General features: G+C 67.8%; 1 protein-coding gene across 2 annotated transcripts in view; it reads right to left on the bottom strand.

The window, feature by feature from the left end:
- Positions 1-90: 90 nt before the first annotated feature.
- The window catches only part of TP73 (tumor protein p73), a 37,149-nt gene continuing 19,671 nt past the window's right edge, over positions 91-17,568 (bottom strand). Inside the window, exons 4-13 of one of the 2 annotated variants that reach the window (XM_062193072.1) lie at positions 8,814-9,000; positions 8,064-8,179; positions 5,131-5,240; positions 4,673-4,815; positions 4,227-4,315; positions 3,154-3,278; positions 2,567-2,715; positions 1,956-2,094; positions 1,611-1,704; positions 91-420 (exon numbers count right to left, since the gene is read on the bottom strand). In XM_062193072.1, the coding sequence (XP_062049056.1) occupies positions 91-420; positions 1,611-1,704; positions 1,956-2,094; positions 2,567-2,715; positions 3,154-3,278; positions 4,227-4,315; positions 4,673-4,815; positions 5,131-5,240; positions 8,064-8,179; positions 8,814-9,000 (1,482 nt within the window). The remainder of the gene's footprint in view (positions 421-1,610; positions 1,705-1,955; positions 2,095-2,566; positions 2,716-3,153; positions 3,279-4,226; positions 4,316-4,672; positions 4,816-5,130; positions 5,241-8,063; positions 8,180-8,813; positions 9,001-17,568) is intronic. The other variant, XM_062193071.1, reaches the window with a different exon arrangement.

The raw sequence follows: 17,568 nt of genomic DNA, 5'->3' as shown, positions 1-17,568 counted from the left end.
AAGGACCCGGCCTTTCCTGGGCACAGCCCGAAGTTCCCGCCCCCCAGCAGGAGGGAGAGGCGTGGGGCTCTCGGCGCGGGCCTGGGGCCTTTAGTGGCTCTCGCTGTCGGCAAACTCCTCCTTGATGGGCTGCCTGCGGGCCTTGCAGTCGGGCAGGTCGAAGCCGAAGTCGGCCCAGTCGTCGGGGCCGGCCAGGGCGCCGGGGCCGCGGCTGGGGATGGTGATGGTGTGGCGCACACGGAGGTGCACGGCCTCCATGACCCGCTGGCGCTGCAGCTCCCCCGAGCCGCCCACCGCGATGGCCGCGTTGCCGCCGGAGCGCAGCAGCTGCTGCCCACACTCGTGGCCCTGCCTCAGGTCCTGCAGGCCCCTCCAGATGGTCATGCGGTACTGGTCGGGGATCTTCAGGGCCCCCAGGTCCTGCAAGAGCGCCAGGCCACCGTCAGGCGGCAGGGCGGGCAGAGCTGCAGGGCCTGCCCTGGGCGTGGCACTCCCTCCCCCCACCGACCGCTCTGGGGAAGAGCCACACAGGCCACTGTGCAGCAGCGTGGGCCCGGGGCCCTGCCCAGAGTCCGAAGGCCAGCGGCAGCCGCTGGAGGGACCACGGCCTGCCAGCCTTGGGGTGGGGCCACCCATCACAGCTCGGTCCTGGTCCCCCCCGCCACCCCCCGCCCCGTGCCAAGCACACACACGTCACACTAGTGAGGGGAGGGTGACCTCGGAGCCACCCACGGGTCACCAGGGACGGGAGGGAGGTTAGTGGACACACAGACGCGGCCACACTCTGAGTGAGCTGCAGCTGGCCCCAGCTCCCTCTGGCAAACCCCAATCTCTGGCCTGTGCCCCCGGGCTGGGTCAAGCCTGGGTGTGTGGTGGGGGGGATCGGGCCTGGGCCTGGCAGGCTGGCAAGCAGGGCTGCGGAGGCCCCGAGGCACAGACTGGAGCCCCCAGGGGACCTGTGCTGACGGCCATGTCCCGGGGCTCCCCCGTTTCCTTGGCCGACGACCCTAGGCTACCAGCATGCCTTCTGGAACCAGCAGCCGGGATCCCAGTGCCCCACAGGCAGCCCGGATCCTCCAGCCCTGGCGCGTGTTGGACCCGCTGGCCCTGCGCAGCCATCGCCTGTCCTGTGCGCGTTTCTCCGGGTGTGCAGGGCCCTGCCCTAGACTCACTCCTGCCAGCTCCTGCATTCCTGACCCCGTGCCTGGCTGCAGACGGTGGGGCTGGGCCGGTTCCCCGGGCCTGGGGCCGTGAGTCCCCCACACAGCACCCTGGCACCTACGGCTCCTGAGAGTTGGCTTGGGACACACAGCCAGGTGCTGATGACGGCTGCCCCTCTGCAAGTCCCCCAGGCAGGAAGGAAGAGAAAGGCCCGGGCACCTGCTGGCCCTGTGGGGTGGGGCTCGGGCTGCACCTGTGCGGGGGGGGGGGGGTTACCTCTATTGGGGCTGCACCTGTGCGGGGGGGTGCACCTGTGCAGGGGGGGGTGCACCTGTGCAGGGGGGTACCTCTATTGTGAGGTTCTGCAGGTGGTAAATGTTCTGGCCCTGCGGGGCGGGGCTCGGGGCTGCACCTGTGCGGGGGGGGGTGCACCTGGGCAGGGGGGTTACCTCTATCGTGAGGTTCTGCAGGTGGTAAATGTTCTGTAACCCTTGGGAGGTGAAATACTCGATGCAGTTGGGACACCCCAGTCCTGTTAAAAAACTGCAGAGAGAGTTTGAGAGCCACAGCCACAGTGCCTGCCCAGCACCCGGCTGTGGGGTCCTCCTGGCGGGCAGTGGCCTGGCTGGGCTGGGGGCCGCATCCTGGCCACCCACTGCCCCCTGGTGGCAAAGCTGCAGCTCAGCCTGGCTGCGTCAGGACGGCTGGGCAGGTGAGACACGGGACAGGGCACAGCCCCAATGGTTAGTGCACAGGGGGACAGCACGAGCTGGGTCCAGAGGCAGCCCACGTACCTGACGAGGCTGGGGTCAGCGTGGTAGGGCGGTGGCGGGGTGCAGTGGGACCCCGAGACCGTGGACTGAGAGCTGTGGCCGCCATTCATCTCGCTGTGGGCAGGCACGGCGTGGCCGTGGGTGTTGAGCGTCCCTGGGCCTGGGCAGGAAGGTGGGGGGGGGGGCTGTCCACAGCAGCTGGGCCAGGCTCCAGGTGCCAAGGGAGATGCCCAGGTGTGACACTGGCCAGTCAGGCCTGAAGGCCGCATGGTGGGAGCCCCAGGAGACTGCCCGGGACCCTCGGGAGGACCTTCCAGGGCAAGGAGGCCCAGGTGCCACCTCCCTGGGTCCCCTGGTGTGGCCTTACGCCATAGCGAATGGTTCTTCTGCAGCCATTTTGTCTTTGTTAGAAAATTGGCTGAGTGGTTAAGGACCCAGAGCTCCTCTGGCTGCCAAGAGGAGGTAAGAGGAGGTGCAGGGCTACGGGGCTTGGGGCTCGACCGCCCCCCTGCCCCGAGATGGGGTGGACAGCGTGGGCCGTGCGTGGAGTCGGGCAGACAGCAGGAGCCATGCTCAGGGCCCTGGGCATAGCACACACACCCAGGACCAGCCCCACCTGCCCGGGGACTCACCCATGGGCCCCAGGTTGGGCCCGGCCGCTGAGCTGTGGGCGGGAGGCTGGCCCACCAGCTGGTTGACGGAGGGCAGCTTGCTGACGCCCCCATGTGCCTTGTTCATGGGCGAGAGGACCGGCCCGTAGGATGGAGGCTGCAAGTGGCCCCTGCTTGGAGAGCGACGGCCATGCGTTACGAAGCAGGGGCCCCGCCCCCACCCCGGCACGTCCACGGAAGCCCCGAGCCCCCTGGGCTGGTGGACGGAGACCCTATCCCCCCTCCAGGCGTCAGCCAGCAGCTTGCTCAGGGGCCCCCGCCCCTGACGGCGGCCCGGCACAGCCGCAGGACTGCCCCCTGCCCTGCTCTCGAGCCCAGGGCGTCAGGGAGGTGGGGCGTGCCCACCACCCCCTCCTCACCTTTGCACTCAGCAGACATTTGCAAGGCCCCTGGTGGGGGAGGTGTGGCCAGGCCATGACCCTGGACGCCAGGGCCGCTGCCCACAGAGACCTCAGGACGGCCTGGCCCCCGCACCAGCACTTCCCGGAGGGGACGGCCCCGCCCCGCCCCGTGCTCTCCCCACGCCCTCCCCGTGCCCTCCCACTCACGGCCTCTGCAGGAGCTGCTGCTGCTGCTGCCGGTAGGACTCCACCAGCGGCTGCGGCACGAGCTCCATCAGCTCCAGGCTCTCCTTGACCTTCATCAGGATCTCGAAGTTCTCTCGGCCGCGCACCTGAGCACAGGACCGCAGGTGCTCTCCCAGGTGCCCCGGGCCCTCCGGGAGCAGGGCAGGGCAGAGACCTCGCCTTGGGGGTGCACCCCTGCCCCAACGGCCTCTGCTCCTGCCCCGGCCTCTGTTCCAGCCCCGGCCTCTGCTCCAGCCCCGGCCCCTGCTCCCACTCTGCCCTCACCCCTCCTCCAGGAGACACAGGGCTTCTGAGGGAGGGACTTGTTCTTGGAGGACCAGGAGAGCACGCATGCCATCACACGTGCACCCCAGACTGGAGGATTCTGGGGCTCCTCTGGACCCCACCCTGGAGGGTGTGTGCCTCGTGCCAGAGGTGGGGCCCACACTGGGACTCCACTGGGAAGCGGCTCCTGGGAGGGTGCCCCAGAGATTCCAAGGGGCCCGGCGCTGTGGCGTAGCGGGTTAAGCCTCCACCTGCAGTGCCAGCAGCCCACATGGGTGCCGGGTGGATTCCTGGCTGCTGAGGCCTGGGAGAGCAGTGGAAGATGGCCCGAGTGCTTGGGCCCCTGCACCCACGTGGGAGACCTGGAAGAAGCTCCTGGCTTCCAGCTTTGGCCTGGCACACCCCAGGCTGTTGTGGCCATTTGAAGGGTGAACCAACAGATGGAAGACCTCTCTCCCTCTCTCTGTAATTCTGACTTATAAATAAATAAAATAAATCTCTTCTAAAAAGTCCGTGGAGGGATGGAATGAAATGTTTATTTGGGCACGAAAGTTTTTTGAAATCCACGCCTCGCTTTTCCTGTGAGCTGTCGGCCCCACCCCACTCCACTCTACCATAGCTCGGACGGGTCAACGTCAGAGCTGCCCACCTGGGGCCTCCACCCGGCCTCCCTGGGAGCTGGTCCCTGCTCCTCCTGGCCGGGGGTCTGTGCTCTGGGTGTACACTGGGGCCACCCTCCAGCCACAGCCCCGCCCGCCACACGCACTCACATGCATGTAGTACACGTCTTCGTCCCCGTGCCGCCTCTTCTTCACGTTGGAGCCCAGGGCAGGGATGGTCGGGGGGCTCTGCTTGAATGCTGGAGAGCCGGCAGGGAGGGCTGGCTGAGCCGCGGGACGGGCGAGGGACACCAGCCCCCCCTCAGCCACCTGCACCCTCCCCCGGGTGCAGCCCAGACACGGCCAGAGATGCAGGCTGTGCCGGCAGAGCTGGACCCGGGGACCACGCCTGGGCCGGGGCCTGAGATGTCCTCGGCCCAGGGCTCAGGGACCGGCGAGGTATCGAGGTATCGAGGTATCGGGGCTGTGCGTGCCTCGCTCAGCCAGAGGCCTCTGGGCCTGGGGGAGGGGCTTGCAGGGCCGGCTCAGGCGGGGCCCCGTCCAGCTCCACCTGCAGGGTGGCCCCATTCCAGCTCTCCCGCCGTCGCCCCGCTCACCGCGCTTGCTGGCGGCCCCGTTCTTGGCAGTGCTCTCGTTCAGCGCCTGCTGCTCGCGGTAGTGGTCCTCGTCGGCTTTGCGGTCGCGGCCAGGGCAGGCGCAGATGCGGCCCTCGAAGGACCGGCGGCCCAGCACCTGCCCGCTGTCGGGTGGGCACAGCGCAACCTGAGCTCCGGGGGCTCGCCCGCCCTGCCCACCTCGGACCCCACTGGGCTGGCATGGATGGGCCGGACTCAGGGGCTCAGCGCGAGCTGGGAGGCGGATCCGAGACACCAGCCCAGGGCTCCCCAAACTCCCTCCCATGGTCCAGCTCCCGCCCAAGCAGCCCCTGCAGCCCAGGGAGGTCCCTGTCTCCGACCAGCACCACCCGAGCAGCCTCTTCCCCCAGATCAGCTCCAGAGCTGGGGCCCCAGGCTGGGCACCCGTGTGCAGCACCTGCCCCTCCCCCGGCACTCACTCCCGGGTCTCCAGGGTGATGATGATGAGGATGGGCCTCCGGTTCATGCCCCCGACGCAGCTGCTGTTACACATGAAGTTGTACAGGATGGTGGTGAACTCGGTCCCCACCTGTGCATGGGGGAGGCGGAGAGAGGGCTGAGCCTTAGCGCGCTTGCTCTGCCCACAGACGTGGGAGCCCTCAGCCCCTTCAGCCCCTAGCTCCAGGTAGGCATGGCGGGGGAGGGGCTGCTCTGTGGTTCTCTGCCATCCAGCCAGCCAGCTACCCATCCATCTACCCACTCACCTGTCCACCCACCCACCCATCCGTCCATCCACCCACCCATCCACCTGTCTATCCACCCACCCATCCACCTGTCTATCCACCCATCCATCCACCCACCCAACCACCTGTCCATCCACCCACCCAACCACCTGCCCATCCATCCATCCACCCACCTGTCCATCCATCCATCCACCCACCTGTCCACCCATCCACCTGTCCATCCATCCACCCAACCACCTGTCCACCCATCCACCTGCCCATCCACCTGTCCACCCATCCACCTGTCCATCCACCCACCCAACCACCTGTCCATCCACCCACCCAACCACCTGTCCATCCACCCACCCAACCACCTGCCCATCCATCCATCCACCCACCTGTCCATCCATCCATCCACCCACCTGTCCACCCATCCACCTGTCCATCCATCCACCCAACCACCTGTCCACCCATCCACCTGCCCATCCACCTGTCCACCCATCCACCTGTCCATCCACCCACCCAACCACCTGTCCATCCACCCACCCAACCACCTGTCCACCCATCCACCTGTCCATCCACCCACCCATCCACCTGTCCATCCATCCATCCACCCACCTGTCCATCCATCCATCCACCCACCCAACCACCTGTCCACCCATCCACCTGTCCATCCACCCACCCATCCACCTGTCCATCCACCCACCCAACCACCTGTCCACCCATCCACCTGTCCATCCACCTGCCCATCCACCCGTCCATCCACCCACCCATCTCTCCTTCCCTCCTTCCCTCCACCATGCACCCAGGCACGCCTGCACCCATCCATGCAGTTCCACAGGCACCGAGTGCTGTGCTGGCTCTGAGATCCGAGGGGGCTCAGACCCACGCTCAGCTCTCAGGAAAGCACAGAGCCCCACGGTCCAGTTGCCCCAATCACTTCTGTGACAGGGGCTGGAACTGATGCCCGGGAGCTATGTGTGGGCGTGTGCACAGCCTTGGAGACACGTGTTTGCACACTCTGGGTTTGTCTGGACAGAAGTGTGCAGGTGTTGGAGGGCCTGGACCCCACCCATCACACTCGGATTTCCCAGGGAGCTTGTGGCAGGGCTGGGATGTGACCCGGGGGCCACAAAACAGGGGTTTTCTTGGTGTCTCTGGGTCACAATACAAAATCCGGCAACTGTGGGCTTCCACAGAACTGTGGCCACAGCCGCCACCAGGGGGCGAGCGAGCCTCGCTCTCTTGCTTTCCGGGCAGGCCAAGCAGGTGGGGGTGCGGAAGCCTTGGCCAGCCTGGTGTCAGACCCAGGTATAGGGAAGGGGTCCTGGGAAGGGCGTCCTGGGGTCTAAGAGCAGGGAGAAGTCGGGGTGGCTCGCCCTCCCTAGCAAGCCTCATGTCCCAGCCCCACCCCACCACGACTCCGGCAGCGCCTCTCAAGTTTGCTGCTTCCAGGACCCACGTGCGCCCTCCTAGGGCCCCACATCAGCCTCAGAATGGGGGCCCAACCCTAGAACCTCCTGTTCAGATCAGAATGCCCAGTCTCCCCACCTGAGCGCACTTGCAGCCCCCCTCCACCCTGCACCCCATCTCCACCCTGAACCCCCCCTCCACCCTGCACCCCCCCTCCACCCTGCACCCCATCTCCACCCTGCACCCCATCTCCACCCTGCACCCCACCTCCACCCTGCATCCCATCTCTATCCTGCACCCCACCTCCACCCTGCACCCCACCTCCATCCTGTATCCCAATTACAGCTGGTGCCCCACCTCCAGCCTGCACCCCACCTGCATCCCCACATCCACCCTGCATCCCCACATCCACCCTCCACCCCAATTCCAGCCTGCACCCCCTCCACCCTGCGCCCCACCTCTATCCCGTACCCCACCTCTACCCTGCACCCCTCCACCCTGCACCCCACCTCCACCCTACACCCCTCCACCCTGCACACCATCTCCATCCTGCACCCCACCTCCACCCTACACCCCACCTCCATCCTGTACCCCACCTCTACCCTGCACCCCTCCACCCTGCACCCCACCTCCACCCTACACCCCTCCACCCTGCACACCATCTCCATCCTGCACCCCACCTCCACCTTGCACCCCACCTCCAGCCTGCACCCCACCTCCACCCTGCACCCCACCTCCAGCCTGCATCCCACCTCCACCCTGCACCCCACCTCCAGCCTGCACCCCACCTCCATCCTGCACCCCATCTCCAGCCTGAGCCCCACCTCCACCCTGCACCCCACCTCCAGCCTGCGCCCCATCTCCATTCTGCACCCCACCTCCACCCTGCACCCCACCTCCAGGCCCCTGAGGGGCTCCCACCTGGCTGAGGTTCTGCCCTCCCCAGCCTCCCTCTCCCCAGCTGAGTCCAGGTCCCAGCCCTGCAGGGCCTTCCCCTGTCCCCCAGCCTGGCCGACAGCCCCTCCCACCACCCCACAGCCCCAGCTGGACTGGGAAGGCTGGGGACACTGAGCCCAGAGGGGGCCCCGGGGGGGCCTCAGCCCCAGCAGCTGCCAGATGCCAGGCAGCGCAGGGCCCGGGGGGTGAGGAAGGAGCCCCTCACCCTGCAGCAGGGAGCCTTGGGGGGCCCGGGGGCGAGCCGCAGGAGTCTCTGCCGCAGCCCCCACTCCGCACGGCTGCCTCCAGGCTGCCCTGACCCAGCCAGGCCCCTGGCCTACCTGCGGGGGCTCGTAGGGCACCACGACGCTCTGCCTGCCAGTCACGGGGTCATCCACGTACTGCGACAGGTTGTTGCCTTCCACACGGATGAGGTGGCTGGCTGGGGCCGACTGTCCTGCCGGGAGCCGCACTGCTTCAGGGAGGCGCCCGCCCCATCCCACCCCTGCCAGGTGCATGGCTGCCCAGCGGCCCGCAGGGGGGCCGGCAGGCTCCGTGCCTCTGGGCTCTGTGGCCCTGCTGCCTTGCCGATCCCAGGGCAGCCAGAAGCCTCGCAAGGCACACTGGGAGACCTGGGCCCTCCTCAGGTTCCCACGGTCCCAGAAGGCCAAGTGGTGCCCCCTTCTCTGCTTCTCCCCAGACCCCTGCCCTGGAGCTGGGTCGGCAGGCAGGTCAGAGCCAGGAGGGAACGGGGCCTGGAGGCACCTGCTTCCTGAGGCCCCACGAGCTGAGCCTGCACCAACGCCCCAACTCGTGGGGGCCCTGCAACTCCCAGCATGCACCCCCCCAGCCTCCCCTCCCCAGCACCCCTCTCAGCCTGCCCCCCAGCGCCCCCCCAGCCTCCCCTCCCCAGCGCTGTCCCCCCCAGCCTCCCCTTCCCAGCACCCCCCCAGCTTTCCCTCCCCAGTGCTTGTCCCCTCCCAGCCTCCCCTTCCCAGCACCCCTCTCAGCCTGCCCCCCAGCGCCCCCCAGCACCCTCCCAGCTTTCCCTCCCCCAGCCTCCCCCCCGCCTCCCCTCCCCCAGCCCCCACCTTCGTTGAAGTCCCGGCCGAGCTCGTGGTTGGGGCAGCGCTTCACGACGTCCGTCACGTGCTCGGCCTTCTTGTAGACGGGCATGGCCCGGACGGTGGTGCCGGGCGGCGGCGGGCTGGACACCTTGACCTGGATGGGGCACGTCTTGGCGATCTGGCAGTACAGCTTCTTCAGCAGCGGGGAGTACTGAGGGGAGGGGGAGACAGGCGTCCCTCGCCAGCCGCCCCAGGAGCGCCCCCGAGCGCCCCCTGCAGGGGTCCCGCAGGCACCTGCCCCGCCCACTGGGTGGAGCAGGCTCAGGGAGGTCCCGTGGCGGTGGGTCATGGCGTGGACAGGAAAGCCAGGAGGAGGTGCTGGGGAGTGGGCTGCAGCTGGCTCTGCCTGGGCCCTGCCCTGCTGCTCCCCATGTGAGCCCAGGGCCCCACCCTCGACGGCAGCCGTTGGAAGAGGTGGGTTTGCTGCGCCGAGCGTGGTTTTAAAAGCCCAGAGCTGGGCGGGTGCGCGTGGTGCGGGAAGGGTGGTCTGACGCGGTCAGGCTTCGCAGAGAACTGTGGGGTCCTCGGCCTGGGCAGCGTGGGGGCTCCAACACCACCTCGGGCTGAGGAGCCGACCTCGGGCCTCTGGGCCTCTGCGGGGGCCCCTCTGACCACAGCCCCAGCATCTCTCCCGGGATGCGAGCTCCACCCTGGATGGCCGGGGACACCGCGCCGAGGGGGCTGCCTGTGGGAGCCTCCAGCTTCCTGCCCGGAGGTCCGGTCTGAGGACTCGGGCCAGCTCTCGTGACTCTAAGAGTGGCCTTTAGGGCTGTCTGAGGCCACCACGTGGGTGCCCACTCTTCCGAGCTGGGTCTGGCTTCGGGGGAGCCGCAGAGCCTCGTCACAAGGTCCTCTCCGGGGGACAGGGACAGCAGGAAGCCCCCCAGTCTGGGACCCACAGGGCCATTTCTGTCTCCACTCCACTCCTCGGAATGAGCCCCAGTGACTCGGAGGCACAGTCACCCCGGCCCCGAGCGCCCCGTGGTGCGGTCGGGGAAACTGAGGCCAGCACAGGGAGCCGCCGGCAGGACCAGGGCAGCAGCAGGCACAGTGCACCCCACCCCGTAGATGTGGGGTCCCCTGCTGCAGGAGCCCCGTGTGCCCTTGGCCAGCCTCCTGGTCTCAGTCTGGTCCAGCCCTGGCGGTTATGGGGATTTGAGGAGCAGCCAGGATGGAAGATCTCTCTCTCCCCTTCTCTCTGTTTCTGGGTCTTTCAGGAACCAGGCTGAGGACCAAGCCACTGCTGGAGCAGGTGCGCCCCGGGCGGGGCCGCCGCCAGCCCCGGCCCTGTCAGGAGCACGCACAGTGAGAAGCCCGGACCTGCGGCCGTTCCTTGCAGTTCTGTGTTCCCCTCCCCCGCCTCTACTGGCCCGGTCCTCTTGCCTACTTGGGGCTGTGAGGGTGTGGGGGCAAGGTGGACACCCTTCTCCAAGGGAGCCTGGTGGCCACGAGCTCTCCTGGAACCCACATAGCTGGCAGCCAGACGCCTGAGGCTCAGGGCCGGCGCACAGAGCCGCCACGTCCCAGCCCAGCGAGCATCGGAGGGGCAGCGCCGGTCCACTCTGCACCGCTCACCTGGCCCTGATCCCCAGCCCAGTGCTCATGTGGCCCTCGGGACACGCACACTGACAGGTTGTGCCAGGGATGCCCAGCCTGGCCAGAGTCACCCGCCCGTGGCTTCTGCGCCCCTGGCAGCATCAGGTCAAAGGTCACTTTGACACAGGTGAACCCAGGGAGGCAGGAGCCCCCGCCCCCCGGCTCCTCTCCTGCTCCGTCTCCGTCTCTGGGCTCCGGGAGGGCCGGGCAGGAGAGGACGCCCTGGTCTCGGGGAGACGCTCCCTCTGCTCCTGCCTGCCCCCTCCTTCCCCGGACCGCTAGATGGATGTGTTTCAACAGATTCGGAGCCGATAAAATCGTATTTATCTTCGGCTGTTGACACACAGCCGCCTGGGCTTGCCTGCCTGGGACGCGCGTGTTCCGTCTGCCTGCCGCAAACGCTTCGCCCAAACCCCGTGTGCTGCCCCCCCCCCCCAGCTGCCGCTCTCCTCCCCACGGGGTCCAAGATGGACCCGGCCTGGCTGGGAGCCCCGGTGGGCAGGGCTGGGCGGGGGCGGCGGGTGAGAGGGCGGTGGGGGGGGCGGGCACAGGGGCTGTTGATTTCCTCGCGCCCGCTCCCCGCTCCCCAGCAGCTGGGTGCCTGGCGCAGGCAGGTTTGGGCAGGAGGACAGTGGAGGGGTGATAATAAGTTGTCTGTCATTTTCCCGGGACATGTAGCTTCTTGCAAACCGCAAATACCGTTAACCAGCTCGGGTGAATCTGTTACAACAGATGCTGGGGACGGGCCTGCAGTGTGGCTTCAGTTTTTTACACGATTTTTTGTACGGCCACGGTTACCTACCTTGCGTGCATGCGTGTGCATGCGTGTGCGTGTGCGTTCAGAGCCACATCCCTTTCTCAGGTTACGGACCCTTTGAGGACCACCCCCAAACCACGGACCACCCCCAGCTCCCAGGGCTGATCACAGCACACTGGGTGTGAACTGGGTGGGCTCCAGGCCCCCGAACTCAGGTCAGCAGCCCCTGGATGCCGGCCCTGCTGGGTCCCCTTCACCCCGCGTGACACCAGCCCCGAAGCCCCCATCTCCCGCCATCCTCACACACCTTTTGGCACCGAGCTGCATAGGGGAAGGGGCTCCGGCAGGTGTCGAGGGGGTCCTGGCAGGACAGGAGGGAGGGAGGGTCCCTGCCTCGGAAAAACCCCCAGCCTGGGGCAGTACTGGCACTCCCGCTGTGACAGGCTGCAAAGGTCCGGGCACAGGGGCGTCCACAGCCCGCAGCCTGGGAGTCTGGGGCTCCAGGGGCCTCCCAGGCCAAGCCAGGGCCTGGCCCAGCCAAGGGTCGCTGTACTCCCCACGAGACCCCCGCTGGCGCCGGGGCAGGAGTTGGACGCTGGGGGCTAGGAATCACTCTGGGGAGAGGCGGGCCTGAGCGAGCAGGGGCACCCTCAGCGTGGAGCAGCCGGCTCACCAGGACCTCCAGCCAGGCCCCAAACAGGTGAGCCACCCTGGGAGACAGTGGGAGACACTGGGTGCACCCCCTCTTCGGCCGAGGCTCAGGAGCAAAGGGACCACCCCCAGGCTACAGGGATCGAAGCTGCTCGGCTCCCAGTGCTGCTCTCGGCCGCAGCTGAGCTGAGGCCTCCCGTGGCCTGCCCTGGGCTAACACCAGGAAGGGGGAGGGAGGCAGGGTCTGAGGCAGACCCAGGGGGGGCTGTGCCCTATGCCGAGTGAGGGCCCCACAAGGCGCCGGGTGCGGGGCTCAGGCCGCTGGGAGGCGAGCACAGGGGAGGAGTCTGGGGAGAGGGGTTTTCGGGGAGACCCCCTCCTGTGAACAGGGCACAGTGGAGCCCCAGCGCCTGGACCACCCTTGGGCCGCTGTCCGGCGCCTCTGCTCCCCGCTGGGCACTGGCACAGCCTCCAGTCCGTCTTAGCGACCAGAGCTTCGCCTCGAGAGCTGCAGTGGAGCCGGGGCGGGCAGCCGGGACCAGGGCCCTCTGCCCACGTGGCGCTCGGAGACAGAGACCCCATTCCTGACAGGGAACCCCCAAATCCCTGGACTCCTCACGGAGGAGGGCATCTTTTGGGGCAAAGGAGCTGCTGGCCAGAAAGACCAAGGCCGGATGAGAGGGGAGGGGCTCGCAGCGCCAGGACCCCCAGGGGGCAGTGATTCCACAGGACCGGATCAGGGCCCCGCCCCCGCCTGCCTGCCGCTCCGCACCCTCCTCGGGAAGAGTGGCCAGGGGACGTCGGAGCTTCTCAGTGCCCTGGGCCACTCCAGCACGTTAACGGGACCCGGGAGAAGGTGGGGCCCCGGGCTCCAGCACAGGGACACCCACCAGGGGCTTGTGATTGGCATGTGGAGGGGGCGGGATCGCCAGCCTCAGGGTCCTAGCCCCCGGCCCGTGGGATCTGTTACTGGGTGGGAGGACCCAGCTGGCGACGCCGGGCAGGACAGTGCTGGCTGGGAGCCCCTTCCTCCTGGGTCACGGGCCCTCCCGTGCCGGGGCTGAGAGCAGAGACTGAGCTTTGTGTGGGTTTTTCCTGTGTCACCAGACCTCCCAGTCCCTGTCACCGTCCAGGGGTCCTGAGGTCGCGGTCCAGAAGGACCCCTGAAGCACCTGTGAGCTCCGCGAGGCCTACAGCCCAATGCGAGGGTCGGGGCACCACGGGGACCAGGGCAGGGTCTGACCCCCCGTCCTGCTGGGGAGGGGGCTCCCCTGGAACCAGAGACAGAGACGAGCACAGCCGTCTGGTGGGGAGGGTGGGGGCGGCCAGCCCGGACGGCTCCGGCCCCACTCTGCCACCCTGATGCTGTGTGAAAAACCCGTGTCTCAGGCCCCTCCCAGAGCCCGTCCCCAGCAGGTGGCCGGCACGTGCTGTGGCCACTCGCTCAGCCCCCAGCCCAGGGCAGAGCCTCCGAGCAGGAGGAGGGGCCCCACCTGGGGCACTTGGGGCAGCATTGTGGGTCCTAGGGAGTCAGGCTGGCCAGCTGGGAGCCCTGGACCTCCTGCCAGCAGCTACCCTGGCCAGCATCGAGGACAGGCCACACACACACATGTACACACACACAGGCACGCAGCAGCCGTGTCCATAGCGTGTGCTCAACCTGTGCCCCTCCAGCTGGGTCCAAACACGGAGCCTCTGCCCCCCAACCTGGTTTCCCACTCTGCCAGCGGCACAGCCCCGCCCGTCTGCCCTGGCTGCCCGGGGAAGGCAGCCGTGGTGCGCAGCCCCTGGCTGGCCTCTCATGGCCTCACAGGGCCCAGTGAGCAGGGCGCGGAGCCAGACACGGGCAGAGCGGGAAGCTGCTCGCTGGCCCACCCCTCCTCACTACAAGGAAGGCCCCCTTGGCGGCAGGGGTGCTGCCCCCGCTACCTCACCCCGTGTAGCTTCAGCAAGAAGGCGGGGTTAACCCAGGCCCCTGGAGCTGGCCGGGTGCCGCTGGCCGTGGTGACCGGAAGGGTTCCCTGGGGCCAGCGGTGCCCACTGCCCTCTGCCGTGCCGCTGCACACGGAGGCTGGCCAGGTGTCAGTGGGCATCAGTGGCCCAGCACTTCCTGGGGGCAGCCCCGGGGCTCCGCCGCTGAGGGAGAGGGGGTGAGCTGAGGACCGGTGTGGAGCGGCCACTTGCACTTACGGCGATGGCTGGCTGCAGCCTGAGTTTAAATACTCAGGGACGCCCCCTGGGGCGGGGAGCATTCGGCCTCTGGAGCTCGGAGACCCCCCCACCCCAGCCCTGCACCTGCAGGTACCAGGCCCTGAGGGCTGAGTGTGGCCTCGGCATCACTCGCTTTGTTCTCCCCTGGGGCCCAGCAGGTGCGGGCTGGGCCCACCCTGCACACAAGGACACCAAGGCACAGAGTGGAGGGGGCGTCCCCAGGGGCCCCTGACGCCACGGGAAAAGCCCACCGGCACACCGCCCACTCCCAGCCGCTGCGGCCCCCTCACGCCTACAAGCTTGTGAACGCCAGCCTCGGCCAGGACCCCAGGCCCGGGTCTCCCTGGACCTGCGGTGTGGGGGGAGGGGCTCTGATCCCCTGTGACTCCCCGCTCCCTCCACCCAAGCTTCTTGGCCCTGGAGGCAGGAGTGGCTCCTGGTACCCACCCGGGCAGCACTCGGCCAGCAGGGCCACAGACCGGACCACGGAGTCCGGGCGCCCACGCTCCCAGCGTTTGGCCTCTACCTTTGGGATCTGACAGTGGTTCCCTTCACAGCCGACTTCCGGCCGGGAAGCAAACTCCAGCTGTGCGTCCTCCAAGAGCCGCGCCCCGCACAGCCTCGGCCACCCAGGACCCGCCCAGCTCCAGCTCAGGGTCCGCTCCGGACAAGCGCGGGCCGGCCTGCCCCTGCTGGTGGAATCGGGGTGCCGTGGGGCCCGGCCAGGCCCGGCAGGCGAACATGTGCTGGGGCAGCGTCCGGGAGAAGCATCTGTCCACAGAACGTGGGCGGAGCCTGCCACCAACCATGGGACGGGGTGGGCTGGGTCCCAGCTCCTCCCGAGAGGACGTTGGTCCCTCCTTATCATTGGTCCACCTGGGGCCCCTGAGGGACGCAGTGACCTGTGCCCCCGGAACTGGGAGCAGTGTGTGGGGGACAGAGCTACCTTCAGGACAGAGCCAAGGGTGCACAGGCTGCACACAAGCTGTGCGGGCAAAGCCAGGGTCAGGCGAGGTGCCCTGCCTGCTTGGAGGCTTGGTGTCATCGCCCACGAACGGAATGGGTGGGGACAGTGTCCTGGCCGGGCCACCGCACAGCACAGGGCTCTGCGGAAGTGACCATGGACTCCACCATTCGTAGACACGCAGGCCCCAGCTCCTGGACCTGCCCTGTTGCAAGCAAGGCCCAGGCCACGCCCACAGCAGCAGGCACAGGGCCCTGCCCCCACGAGAACCAGGCCATGCGGGCTGGCGGGCCCCCTCTGGGTCCTGGGAGCAGCCTGCCTGCATCCAAGCTCAGCCAGGCCCCAGGGGCTTGAGCCGGGCCTCCCAGGCGGAGTTCTGCCGTCCAGGGCCAAGGGCTCCTCCGGCTGCCGGGGAGGCGGGGAGAGAACACACAACCGTGTGTTGGGCCGCGAGCGCTGACTGCGGCCAGGGCCGCGCACGACGTGAGCAATTTCCCCCAATAATCCATGCCTCAGCTCCACAATAAACACAGTTAGGCCTCTTCCCTCGGCTTCAAACACACATAATTGCTCCTGGTGCCAGTAAAAGATATTAATTCCGCTTATGCATTCCATAAACTTGGAGGCTCACGCAACTGATACGGCGATCGTGTTGGGACACCTCCGCTGCTACCAGGGCCTGGAAACTCGGCTCCCGAATCCGCGGCACTGAGTCAGCCACCTTCTCCCCAGGACTCCCTCCCTGGGCCGTGTCTCCGCCCGCCCACGTGGGGCCAGCTCGGCCCCGGGAGCGACACACACAGGTAAATCTGGGGGTCCCCGGGTGCTGCGTCCCGGCCACCGCCATCGTGGCTCTGGTCCCCCAGGCACTCAGACTGCCCCAGGGGTCCACGGACACCACGCCGGGCCAGGTGCCCTTCTCAGAGCCCTGTCCACGGGGCTGCCACACACCGAGGACTGCTGTCTTCCTTGGCAAGCCAGCGTGGGGGGCAGGAAGGGGAGGAGTGGGGCTGCACGCACGGGGGCCCTTCCGACTAGGCTGCTGCGACGGGTACAGGGTACCGCTCCTGTCCGTCCCCAACGCTCAGGGACCCTGGGACCTGCCCTCCACATCGCTGCCAATCAGTGGGGGGCTCCCGGGACAAGAGTCGCCCTCAAGGGCTCTGGCCCCAACAATGGCTTCTCACCGTCCTCTGCCATCTCCACCTGTCCACCACACATCGGCGTCCCTGGTGCCTGCCAGGCCCTCGCTCACGACCATGGTCTCTCCCCAGATCCCCAGCGGGTCCAGGAACAGGGCCCGCCTCGGCCAGCCGCTTCCCAGGCTGCAGGCCAGCTCGTGCGTCCCCACAGAGGGGCACATCAAGGGTGGAGAAGCAGCAGCGAGGTCACAGTCGGGGAGACCCAGACCCCAGCAGGCAGCTGGACACCACCCGGCCCCTGGAGCTCCTCCTGCCACGCTGGCCTGGCTGTTGCTGGCCTTGGCTGTCCTCTCGGGTCCACGCCCACCTCTCCCCGCCCCCGGTCTTTGTGGGACTGCGACCAGGGAGACCCGCATGTGTGCTTGCATGTCTGTCTGCGCTGTGTGTGTGCAGGCGTGAGGGGCGCCTTGTGTGTGCATCAGGTACACACATGTGTCTGTGTGTGTACATGTGTGGGTACCGTGTGCACATTAGGAGCACACGTGTGCCTGTATGTCCCTATATGTGCGTGTATGGGGTGCTGTGTGTATATGTGTACATCAGGTACACACGTGTACCTGTGTGTCCACATGTGTGCATGTACGGGGTGCCTTGTGTGTATAGGTGTGTGCATCCTGTACACACCCATGACCACGTGTGCATGTGTGAGGGGTGTCTACCATGTGCATCCCATACACAGGTGCACCTACATGTCCGTGTGTGTGCACGCGTGTGGCGTGCCTATGTCGTCTCCCACGCACACACGTGGCAGATGGCCCACAGGGGACCTCAGTGAAGCAGAGGCCGAGGGCCGTGCTGGCAGCCATGGCCAATCAGGTGTGGTGAAGGCGTTAGCCGTGGCCAATCTGGTGTGGTGAAGGCGTTAGCTGTGGCCAATCAGGTGTGGTGAGGGGCTCCTCCCCGACCGGCAGAAGAGGAAGCCAGCGGTCAGTGTGGACTCGCACTGAGAAAAATACGAGTTATCCAGCAGTTACCAGCCGGTGGCGTGGCGGGCGGCGTGCGACCCGGTGCTGAGGCCGTGCAGCGAGCCAGGACAGCAAGCCCGGGCAGCGCCTGCGAGGCTGGACCCCAGCAGCCGCCGGCCCCTCCCTGGGCCGGGAAAGCAGCCCCCAGGGGTCTGTGCCCAGAGAGCTGAGGTGCCAAAAATCTCATTAACGATGTCGGTGCCACCTCCACCCCCGCGGGGACAGGGCTGGGGAGGGGGCGTGGCGCAGGCAGCAGCATCCTGGCTGCAGGGAGACTGCAGGCGGCCAACAGGTCAGAGCTTCCCCTGCCCCTCGCGTGGCTCACCTGGCGGGGGGGGGGGGAGCGGGGCGGGGGAGCGAGGCAGCCAGCCGC

This window comes from Lepus europaeus, chromosome 5 (genome assembly GCF_033115175.1).
Source record: "Lepus europaeus isolate LE1 chromosome 5, mLepTim1.pri, whole genome shotgun sequence".
Taxonomy (NCBI): domain Eukaryota; kingdom Metazoa; phylum Chordata; class Mammalia; order Lagomorpha; family Leporidae; genus Lepus; species Lepus europaeus.
The sequence above is the reverse complement of the archived record's forward strand: the minus strand, read 5'-3'. Positions and strand labels throughout refer to the sequence as shown.